At 28.0% G+C, this 11,482-nt stretch overlaps 2 protein-coding genes across 4 annotated transcripts; both read right to left on the bottom strand.

Annotated features, from left to right (window-relative positions):
* Window positions 1–394: 394 nt before the first annotated feature.
* Window positions 395–8,279, bottom strand: LOC111035983. 3 transcript variants are annotated; one of them, XM_022317842.1, is made up of 7 exons: window positions 8,120–8,279; window positions 5,272–5,468; window positions 5,041–5,204; window positions 3,219–3,302; window positions 2,879–3,004; window positions 1,974–2,037; window positions 397–910 (listed from the first exon to the last, which is right to left on the bottom strand). In XM_022317842.1, the coding sequence occupies exons 2-7, from the start codon at window positions 5,375–5,377 to the stop codon at window positions 819–821; spliced, it is 636 nt and encodes a 211-aa protein (XP_022173534.1). In that variant the 5' UTR covers window positions 5,378–5,468; window positions 8,120–8,279; the 3' UTR covers window positions 397–818. The 3 variants fall into 3 exon arrangements, with proteins under 3 accessions (XP_022173535.1, XP_022173534.1, XP_022173533.1); XM_022317841.1 differs by having other exon boundaries at window positions 398–910; window positions 5,272–5,422; XM_022317843.1 differs by lacking the exon at window positions 2,879–3,004 and having other exon boundaries at window positions 395–910; window positions 5,272–5,422.
* A 1,770-nt stretch (window positions 8,280–10,049) lies between these two features.
* Window positions 10,050–11,010, bottom strand: LOC111035982. The gene is made up of 2 exons (XM_022317840.1): window positions 10,770–11,010; window positions 10,050–10,453 (listed from the first exon to the last, which is right to left on the bottom strand). The coding sequence occupies exons 1-2, from the start codon at window positions 10,870–10,872 to the stop codon at window positions 10,050–10,052; spliced, it is 507 nt and encodes a 168-aa protein (XP_022173532.1). The 5' UTR covers window positions 10,873–11,010.
* Window positions 11,011–11,482: the final 472 nt, after the last annotated feature.

The raw sequence follows: 11,482 nt of genomic DNA, 5'->3' as shown, positions 1-11,482 counted from the left end.
TGGAATTCATTAAAAATAATTTGAATTTTAAATGAGATAAAGTGCAAATCACATGACCTGAGTATTTGATAAATAATTCTTACTAAATAGTAAAATAAATTTTTGATTCGTGTCTTTTTAATTATTTATATAAACTCTACGAATAATGAATAGATAGTCAATTTCAGGATTTTATGCGTTGTTTGAAGTTGATTCTATACCAAATTAAAAATACATACGGTCTATTATAGGATCTTAAAAAAATACATTCCATACATTTTAATTTATACAATTATATTAAATTTATGATATTGTAAAAATAATAGATTTTCATATAATAAACAAGATATAGAATATAGTTTTGAAAAAAAACTAGTTAAAAATTAAATTTTTCTAAATAGAAAATATAATTTAATGTAGAAAAAAATATTTATAAAAATAATAATGATAAATAATTAATACCTATATGGACACTGATTCGTAATCAATAGAACAAATAATATTATGTAATAGGTACATGATAATTTACTACCTACTTAATTGTTCATTGCACATTATCATTTCACTTCCCAATAATTTTTATTTTTATACATGAAAACTGCAGACATATACGTACATATTGAAAGATTTCTTGATTTTCCTCATAATATGCACCCGTTATGTAGGAAACACATGTCAATTAATTAAAATAAAGTGATGGTGGGTGAATGAGTAAACTTATGTGCTTCTTTTTTCCCGGTCTCCGGTTCAAAAATGATTTTGTGTAACTTTACACAAACACCCAATGTTATGGAAGATATTCCAATCGTACAATGTTTACGAGGTATTATATGTGAGGCCTAAACGTGTTTACCTCGAGACTCACTAGCCGATCGGTGACATCTAGACTGATGGTTATAACGCGGTGAAACAACACAGCTCGAAGAACCACCTACAAAATATTTTATAAAATACCACTTGTAAATATTTTAATATCTTTATTTTTTAAGTTTATGTCAACAATTAGACATTAGAGTAAACAAAGGTTATAAATGACAAACATATTATTTATGTTGTGAGTTTATTACCCATAATAGTTGTTAAATTTAAAACCTATATGAAGAATAATACAATTATTTAGAACGAATTTGATTAGAATGACATTATTAGTGCATAGAGTATGATATAGAAGAAATTGTCACAAAGAGAAGAATATAATTTTTTTTGTAATTAAGTCTGTTGAAAACCAGACCAATGAATATCATGTGTTAGAGACTTAAAGTCTTGGAGGGATTATATTATAACAACCCACATGTGACTATTCTGCCCTAAATTTTGATTCCGTATAGAAAATAATGATCCAACCGAAATTATTATAACTAATATTATACTCGTATATGCACGCACATTTCAGACATTGTGGATTTGTTCTAAATTTTATTTTACATTTCTAGTGGACCTATGCATACAATTTAGTAAGCAAGTAGTTCGGAACATGACTAAATACTGAAAAGGATTTTATTATGATCCGAAAGATCGAAAAACAGTGACAAAACTCACTGATTCCTGAAGGGTCAATTATTTTAGTTGATCATATTTTTTTAATGATTGAAATAATTGGAAACAAATTAATGGTAAATGCGTAATGAGTCAAATAGGGAATACTAAAAGAAATATGTCGAAGAGACTCGAATACACGATTTTTCAATTACACATTACACTAAGTGACATAAATTTAAATACAAAAAAATATGCTATTAGGTTATTATCCATTACTTTTTACTAATATATCTGTAAGTAAGTAAGTAAGTAAGTAAGTAAGTAAGTAAGTAAGTAAGTAAGTAAGTAAGTGAGTGAGTGAGTGAGTGAGTGAGTGAGTGAGTGAGTGAGTGAGTGAGTGAGTGAGTGAGTGAGTGAGTAAGTAAATAAGTATAAGTTTAAGTTTAAGTATAAGTAAGTATAAGTTAGTAAGTAAGTGAGTGAGTAAATAAATAATTAAACGTGATATTATATACTTGAACATGAGCTGTGGAGGAACGTCCGGCCTTGTGGACTTTTACATCTATCGCCATACAGATCCTAAAATAAGTACATGTTGATACAATAAAAGTGTATTATTTATTACTGATAAGTAGAGCTAGAATTTTGGTGACTTTTACATTTTTTTTCTTCAAGTACTTTACAGTTCTAACCAAAAATTAAATTTGTTTCGTGATATAACAATTTAGAATGTGTAATTTTTATTTTGCATTTTTTGCATTTTTAAGCTCATTTTTACAAATAATAATTTTGAGTACCTATTGAAACTAATTTTTGTTTATTTTAAGTTTTTTTAATATGTATTGTATAATAGTTAATCTCAAATAGTACACTACCCTTATAAAAATAGCACCTTTCAACTTATATCGACAACATACCATAATATTATCACTTTTATGCCCGTTTTCAATAAAATTATTGTCATCTGTCGGTGAATCGAGAAAATTGATACTATATTAATAAAATAATATTAAAAATAACTTAAAACTAATATAACTGTTGGCAAACTGAGTTTTCGGCGAATTGGTATTCGGCAAAGTGGGTATGAATCGAAGAAGTAGTATAGTTAATTGTCGATTTATACGATAAGATTAAACATTGAACGAACCCAAAACCAAATAGGTATATAATAGAAACTTTAGTAGTCATACGATACTCGCACAAGTCAATTCAAATCTGAATATATTTGTTTAATTTACTTCTTAAAACAAATTTTTACCTTTTTTCTGTAATATAAAAAATTAAATAAATATTAATAATTTTTATTTCGCTCATCTAAGTACATTTTTTAGAGTTTTTAGATCATTTTTGCATTTTTGTGCATTTCTTAGGTCATTCAAATCCTAGCTCTACTGATAAGCATTTGAAAGTATTAAAGTACTTGGGTTTGGTCCTTTTCGTCATATTTAAATATAGGTATACGTGGCCACGTAGTTGGAGGCGGACTTCTTACCATATGTTGATGAAGCTCTATTAAAGCGCCTGGACCCATATCCGCTAAATATTCCTTTCATAATAAAAATAATTATAGTTATTCAATATGAACATTTTTTTAAGACAGAAACTGACCCAACTTGAGGAATCGAGAGGGACAACTTAATTTTACTTTATTCAAATTTAGTAAAAATCAAATTGGTCTTCAAAACCTAACTGCGGTGTTGTATCTGCAGTCTTACTCGCTACTAATGATAATATTAATTATTATTTATTTGTTAAAATACCTGAGCCATGATGTCTATGTCATCCGTGTCTGATACAACAATATTATCATCTAATAAGCTCTCTCTGCTTGTTAAAATTTTTTTCTAAAAAAAGAACATTTTATATTTTATTAGATATACTTTTTTTTTGTTTAAAGTTTTCCTGACAATGTAATCTATAACTTATAGATCGCATTATTTTTTTTTAGTAACTTAACAAATAACGATTGATAATATATAAAATTATTTATAAAAAAATGTACATACAATAGGATATAACATAAAGAATATAGTATAGGTAGTTATATAACCATTTTTAATTTTTTCTTAAAATTATTGTTGTCAAATAAGAACATCATGGAATAGATTTACTTATAACATAATATATTATACTGTTAGCTTCTATTAACTTACAAATCAATACCATCGTACCATAGAAAACGGTTCGATAAGTAGGAATCGTTAGGTTAGGTTAAAAAAAATAGCCTATAAATAGCCTAAAAAGTTAAAATTAATCAGAATATTTTGAAAATATTATTGAGTACCTATAGTAAATTATAGTATAGGTCAATTGTATAGAAAAACAAAAAAGATTCAAATTCCTAAGAATAATATTGTTAAACTGCAAGATTAGATTGTGAACTGAGCAATGAACGTATTAGTTTTTCGATTAAAGTATGTGTTCTTTTTTTTATTTTTTATGATATACACTGCTGTGCTATAATATGTACACGAAAGTAGTTTAAAAAATGCTCCGTTTTCCAACATAGTGGTTGATATCTGGCAGGAAATTGGATCTAGTTGGTGCTTTAGAGAGGTAAAATAATAAACTTCCAGTCATTCTTTTCAATATGGACGAAAAATCGGGAATTTTTACGACAGCCAGTTTTTGACAAAATTATTTTTTTGTAGTGCTCGGAAATAAATTACCGTAAACACTTAAAATTTTCATGTTTATTTTACAATTTTTTATATATGATAAAATGTTCAAAATATTTTGACTCTTTTTGAGGTATTTATAAAGAATTATTATAATTTATAAGCGTAATGACATTTTCAAATGCAACTTTTTCGGAAAAATGTAATTCAACTTACTGTATTACTAAGGTCTAATAGTGCTCACATATTTTAATATTTTCGAACTGCTATTATAAGTAATAACAACTTATGAAAAATAAATACGTTATAATAAAAGCCTGACTACGATATTATTATGTACTCGTATTACAATAATTATTTTACAGAAATAAATTGGTCTTTTCGTAAAGGTCTGATCACTATTTTTACACATATTTCAATTTTCAGTCAATTTTTAAAAACTATTTTCCAAGGTTTTGAAAATTGAAATGTTCAAGACTAAATAATACTATCGATAAAAAATTTTAAATGTATTCTGATTGACGTAAACTGTAGAGCATAATAATTTATAATTTGTCAATTTTTCAAAACTTTTTGCTCACAAATGTATATTTTAACCATCCATGAATTATAGAACTTACATATATTATGTATATTTAAATGTAGGTATAACACATTACTATGTACTTATATAGGTATAATATATATACTCATACGAGTATAGCCATATACCATCTACTCATATACCTACTAATATAAAATGTAAAATGACTATATACATATATTTATGCTAGTAAAAACTTATATATTCCAATTCATAAGAAAACCCTATTAATTTCTATCATATTAAAATTTTAACAAAAAGAAAATATTTTAAGTACTTATACAGTGTCATCACAATATTTCTTTGCTTAAAAAACAATTATTTTTAAACACTTAAATATATTTTTAATATATTTTATATCATCAAAATTATTTTTTTTACCTGTAAATATGGATTGTCGTGTCTAGAGATTTTAAGTGCCTCCATGTCTTGGAAAACGTCTCTAGATCTGGGCATAGAAAGAGCAGGAGACGCAGGACACGAATTTCTTGTTTTCACGGACATTGATGTTGCTATACAAACTTCACTTTTACTTAGCTGTCTGGCTGTATAATATATAATGTTCAAGTTAATTAATTTAATAAGAATATAATAATTATAAATTTAAATTACTCTTTTGTTTTTCTTTTTCTGATTTTTTCCATCGAAACAAACCATTGAACAACTTCAGTCGACTATCGCTGTGGCCGTTCTCCCGGGCTGCCGATAAATAAGGCATTGCTGATGATTAGCTGCATTACACGAAAACAGTGAATGTTGTTATCTGCAAATAAGTCGTTTCGTATCGTAAATCTAGAGAACAAGCACGACTGTGCAAAATTTGAATTAAACCTTCTATAGATATATCATAAGTAACGGAAATAGAACTTCGATAATATCATATACATTATAATTATAATATTCATAATTCATGTAGGTATGTGTGACATGTATGTATTAACAATATTAATTCGTTTGAAAAGATAATATTATACGGTAGGTATCTATTGGTTTTGTCGTATGACTCGTATGTAAATACTAAACAATAAAAAGCGTTCGACATAATACATATGAATCATAATCAATATTTTATTGCTACTACCAGATTACCTACGTTAAGTTAAAGGTTTTTTTTACGTTAGCCTAGACTGGTAGTGCGATATTATTAACACGATAACACATCAATACATTAATAATACTTTATTGACTATTAATAAATAGTATTATAAATACAAACAATAATACAATATATGTATACTGTATACATTTATTATTTTATACTATTTATATTTATGTTATATAATAGGCAGTCAAAAGGTTTATCAGGTTACAGGTTACTTATAAATGATTATAGAGTACTTAAAAGGGTAAAATAGGGAAAAAAAGTTGAGTAGGTAATACGAAAATTATGAGATAGTGGCATGCATGCGTATTGTATTACCTACCTATAATTTCAACTATTTTGCATTAAGTTGGTAGCGTTTTATTTATTTTAAACACCTTATAGTTATAATACTATGATATCATTTTGCTTTTTTATTTTAAATTCTTTGTAACTTTCCTAATATGATAAAAAATACACCAGTTTACCAGTTACCTATATTCGTATATAATATGTATCTATAAATATATAAAATATGATTTTAATTCAAAATAAAAACAAGCTTTTTATAAAAGAACTTTTATTTTTTATCTTGACCACATATTTTATAATTTGTAACCTAGACATTTGTTAGCACGTATGTTCTCCATCTGCACGTGTAAGCAGTTGAAACTTGTAACATGCAAACCCGTATTGTTTATAATACAATTTTGACATTGACATACTTCTGGTTTCACTCTACTTAAATGATTATTTATACGTACCAAATTATACAGACATCCTGTATAAACTTCTGAAAGCTTCTGCAATTAGTATTTATATAAACGTACACAGTACCTAAATATAAACCTATTCTATAAATATATTATTCGTATTTTTTCAGCATTTTCATTTTTTAAGTTTTAAGTATATTTTTTATTAGGGTAATAAAATAAAATATTTACAAGCCGTGTAAAAAAATTTTAAGTTAAAATCTAAATACATTCATAACATTATTATTTATCCACTATCTAAAATTATGAATTGTAAATATAATTTTGTATGACAATAGGATTGCGTATGTTAATTGCATTTGACTGAAACTGAAAAATCTAATAATAAATATCAGGTAAAATTGAAATCATAATTTATGCAGTTCGAGAATGTTGGTAGCCGGTAGATATAGATTTTTATTTATAGAAAAAACTTTATTCTATGTTTTGTTATTTTTACGTACTCAATGCATTTATGTATTTTATGTATAATGTATATTCTATGCTCATTGGCATAAGTTGTATAGTTAAGGGATCAGTGGCGTATTTACGGGAGGCCTGGACCCCTCCCCAAAACCCCAAAAAGAGATTAAGTAACTCAAGATATTGAAATTTGAATTTGACATTATATTATAATATAACTAGCATAATATAGATGGTGCTTATACATATACGTTAAAATAATACAACAATAAATAAATAACAATTTTCTAATAACAAATACCTATATACAATTTTAGAATCAACAACATTTTTAGCCCCCCCCCCCCCCCCGCCAGAAAAAGGTTGAAAATACTCCACTGGAATGGATAATGGACCTTTGTCCCCTAAAATCTAAATTAAATTCCCATCCGCAGTCAACAAGTAGAAGCATTATTTTTGTCAGTAATTTAGAAAATAAAGCCGATAATACTAATATTAGATAATCTAGAAACCACGGTTATAGGTAGATCTATAGTATATTAGTATAAATTTATCTACAACCATGCTAGAAACTAATTAAACATTTCATTTTCGTAATACTGTATTTCTGAAGAGTGGTATAGGCGTATAGCGATTGACAGGTATTATTACACTGTCACCGTTTCGGTGTAAATCGTGTGGTTAACACGTTACCATTATACAGATACCAGATGGCAAAAATAGTAGAAAATATTCAACTACTTCACAGTGTGATTGGATGATAATTAAATGTAGTAATAAATGTTTAGTTTTCACATACCTTACCTAGACAATATTATTTAATTTGGTCATTAACAAGAAAAATCGGAACACATTTCCTCTGTTGAAACAATAAAATCATCGGTTTAGCTTGTTTGTCAATGGATATTCTAATAGTTTTTTTAAATTCCAGCGTACTACATTATTAAAAGTAGTTATGTACAATGTGTGACTTTTGCACATGCGTGAATGATAATAATAGTAAATTAATGTAAAATAATAAAATCTAAGTAAACTATATAAGCATTTACAATATTAGTATTGTCTTGCTAACTCAAATTATTCAATATTACGTAACAATAATAATATAAGAATATAAACTATTTACTATATACCACTATAGCAACAATGGAACATATAAGTGATTAATTGAGGTGCTTACTATAACTCCACTACTAGTTCTTACCTTGTCATACGATCGACAATAAAACTAAATGACAAATTAACTAAAAATAGCATACTATAACACGAAATAACGAACGAATGTGAAATGAGTATTAAATATTTGCACATCACTATTTTTCTTTCTGATTATCATCCATATCAGCTGGTGACATGAAAATCGATTTCTACCAGGCCTCTTTTCCCCGCCTGAGTGTAAGTTTTCCTAGTTTTCCCGCTGGCGCCATATTTACAGTGCTTCCACAAATAAAATATTAAAATAACGTACGTGGTACAAAATATATTATTATGTCAGAATATAATACGGTGCAGACTGCTAAGTGCAGTTTGCAAAAGTACACTTTTATATACTTCCGTCCCCGCAGTATGCCATCTTTTATTTTATTAATATTTTAGTTCCATAAACATAATCATCATAACAACAGTTAACAACGAATACCTAAACCAATAAGCCTGCAGCTGGTAATATCAAATATGTATAACCAAATAAATACTACATTTATACCTACCCATAAATTATATACGTGTGTCAATTACCTATATTGATCCTGCACAATACATATCAACATATTATTATAACACCTGATACTGCAGAACTGTACGAATTGGTAACCTCGCAATTAATATTCTTTTACTTTAGTGCCTATTATAAATGATATGCATATTACGTCCACAAATTGATTTATCGTGTTAGCTACCTACTGACTATTGGCTACTGTAAAACGTCAATAAAACGTTTTGCGGGTATTTTTCGTTTTTAGACTTTTAGTTTATAATTATGATATGACTATAATCACATATTTGAATCTATAATTAAGTCTGCAATAATATATGTACAATAAGTTTCAAATTGTAAATGTTTTTCCACAATCCACATTATAATTTAATGACGCCAAGATCTAAGTATAAAAAAGGGGGAAGAAGGCTTTGCTGTACAGCAGGTGTCAAGTGTACCCCGTAGTTGAGTAAGTGTCTGTAATATAATAGGCGTGTGTGAAATTTGAATTCAATTATAAATCAAGTTTATTCTATGAATTATGATATAATTACTATTATATTGTCCTTATAATAATTTATTTTCCTATTGGTAATACTTCAGATTGAATTAATTTTTGACGAAAACATTGGATTTATAATATTTAATTATTATACATAATAATAGCATATTATATTAACATTATCGTTACTTTTGAGTCAATATATAGGTCATAGATGCCGATTTAACGGTGTGAATAGGTTCGTGTCTCATGGTATAAAAGCCTCGTAAAAACTAGCAATAGCTTAAGATTAATCTAAATGTTTAAAAAAATTAATTTTATGTATAAAATCTAAAAATTATATATGACGAAAAGTTTTAAGTACCCACAAATGTAATTTTTGAATAATAACTAAAATCGTTATTCTTTGTTTAAATATCAAATTTTGTCCAAATTTGAACTTCAAATGTCTGTAAAAAAAAATTGTGATCACCCATATTTTCAGTGTGAACTACTTGGAAAGACTCTGTATTTAAACCAAGCTTTAGTTAAACAAATTGAATATTTTATAAATTTTGAAAAAAAAAGGAACATTTTCGTGGTTTTTACGAATTTAGTCAACAATATTGAACTTCAAACGCTTATAAAAAACCATTGACTATTGAATTATAAAGTTGTCGAAAATTGTATTCAATTTAAATAAATTATAAAACAATAAAAACCGTTCAAACGTAATAGCGCGTGAGCCCGGAAACTCATCGCCAAAATTACTCTTCATTATCATTTTTATTACGGCTGCTAACTGCTAACCCACAAATAAGTACGTTTAATAAAGTGTATAACGCATTCGAACGACAACAACAAAAACAATACTGAAGCGAATGTGTTAACAAATCATATTTATTTTAGGTACAATATATAGATATATGTACCATACACAGTAGGTAGGTCCCGCTTTTATAGCTTGGGCTTGTCGTCTTTTGCCGGTGGCTTGCTGACAACGGCCAAGTAACAGAACGCGCCACACTTTGGCACAGGCTGTGCGGCTAAAAAGGCTCCGCCGTCGGGCGATTGTCTGTACAACATGGGCTTTTCCGTGTCTTCGCTGGACTGGTCACACTCCCAAGCGCCAGCACCTTTTTTCCCGTCCTTGCCGCTAGAACTGGGTGAGCTGCCGGTCAGCAGGTACGTCAGACTGCTGAGCGGTAACGACGGCGGATACTGGTTGAAAGGTGCTTTGATCTCGCCCTCCTGGACGGCCGTTACCAGGTGGAACATGAAATCGTTCCGGAGCTTCATCTCGGCGACCGTCTTATTGCTCGCCAACAGCTTGTGCACCCAACGGTTCACGTTGTGTTTTTCTATGACGTGAAAACGATTATTATAAAGAGGCAGTAAATACCTAAATAAATACGTATATTATACTGATATGTAAGATAAATAGAGGCATCGTACAATGGAGTATGGTTATATAGACTATAACGTGACGAGGCAGTGAATACTACGAATACAACAATTAATGAATACATACAATTGCAGTCTGCAGAATTTGTGTCCCGAACCGTAATAAAATATAAATGTTAAATGTGTATACTTATGTCCTATATAACACCTATACTTTAACTTATATTACAATATGGACACCTTATACTTATAAATACTATATAATACAATTACCCTGTGCTGTTTTCAAGTTCTGCATAGAAGTCTTCAAAAGAAACAAATTATAGTTCATGTCGTAGTTGAGTTCGGCCGAGTCTCCTCCAACTTTCTTTGCCATTTTATATATAATATATTATTATTAAGAGTTTTGAAAGGTATGTAAACTTTTTAAAAACTAGCTTTGAGTGAATAGATTTAAAAATGTCTTCTCTAATAGACTGCCGTCGACTAAACTGTTTGTTTTGCGCTGTTACCTAGAAATTGCGAATGTATTGTCTTGAGTTATTTATAATAATATAAGTTTGTTTATTTTAACAATAAAACCAATTACTAAATAATTTAGTTCAGTGCAATAGCCAGGATTTTTTTTCGGGGCATTACAATATTTTTTTGTTAGGGCTACCGTAGTACTACACTACTACCAGCTTTTTACAATATAGTATGTTTGATGTTTCGGGCCAGGGGACTATTGACTAATCAATTGGATACCTAGGTACTTTTATAAAAAATGTGTGTATTATTCATAGATCTTATACTAAGTCTTATATTAACTTAGTATAAGGTTTATGGTAATAAATAATACATTTAATACTTATTATAATTGATATAAATTTTTAAATTAATCCGGTATATTTTATTATGTAGGTACAAACTAATTACCCAATTTTGTTCTACATATATCACTAGAATTTGGAATAGACTTACGAAATTAGTTCCTAGTTTCCTAC

This window comes from Myzus persicae, unplaced genomic scaffold (assembly GCF_001856785.1).
Source record: "Myzus persicae strain clone G006 unplaced genomic scaffold, MPER_G0061.0, whole genome shotgun sequence".
NCBI classification, from domain to species: Eukaryota; Metazoa; Arthropoda; class Insecta; order Hemiptera; family Aphididae; genus Myzus; species Myzus persicae.
The sequence above is the reverse complement of the archived record's forward strand: the minus strand, read 5'-3'. Positions and strand labels throughout refer to the sequence as shown.

Coding starts and splice junctions, on each gene's coding strand:
- LOC111035983 (XM_022317842.1), bottom strand. CDS start 5,377: ATGCCTTATTTATCGGCAGCCCGGGAGAACGGCCACAGCGATAGTCGA. Junction 3,005..3,218: donor ACATAGACATCATGGCTCAG/GTATTTTAACAA, acceptor TTATTATGAAAG/GAATATTTAGCGGATATGGG. Junction 2,038..2,878: donor ACGAAAAGGACCAAACCCAA/GTACTTTAATAC, acceptor TACTTATTTTAG/GATCTGTATGGCGATAGATG.
- LOC111035982 (XM_022317840.1), bottom strand. CDS start 10,872: ATGGCAAAGAAAGTTGGAGGAGACTCGGCCGAACTCAACTACGACATG. Junction 10,454..10,769: donor GAACTTGAAAACAGCACAGG/GTAATTGTATTA, acceptor TTCACGTCATAG/AAAAACACAACGTGAACCGT.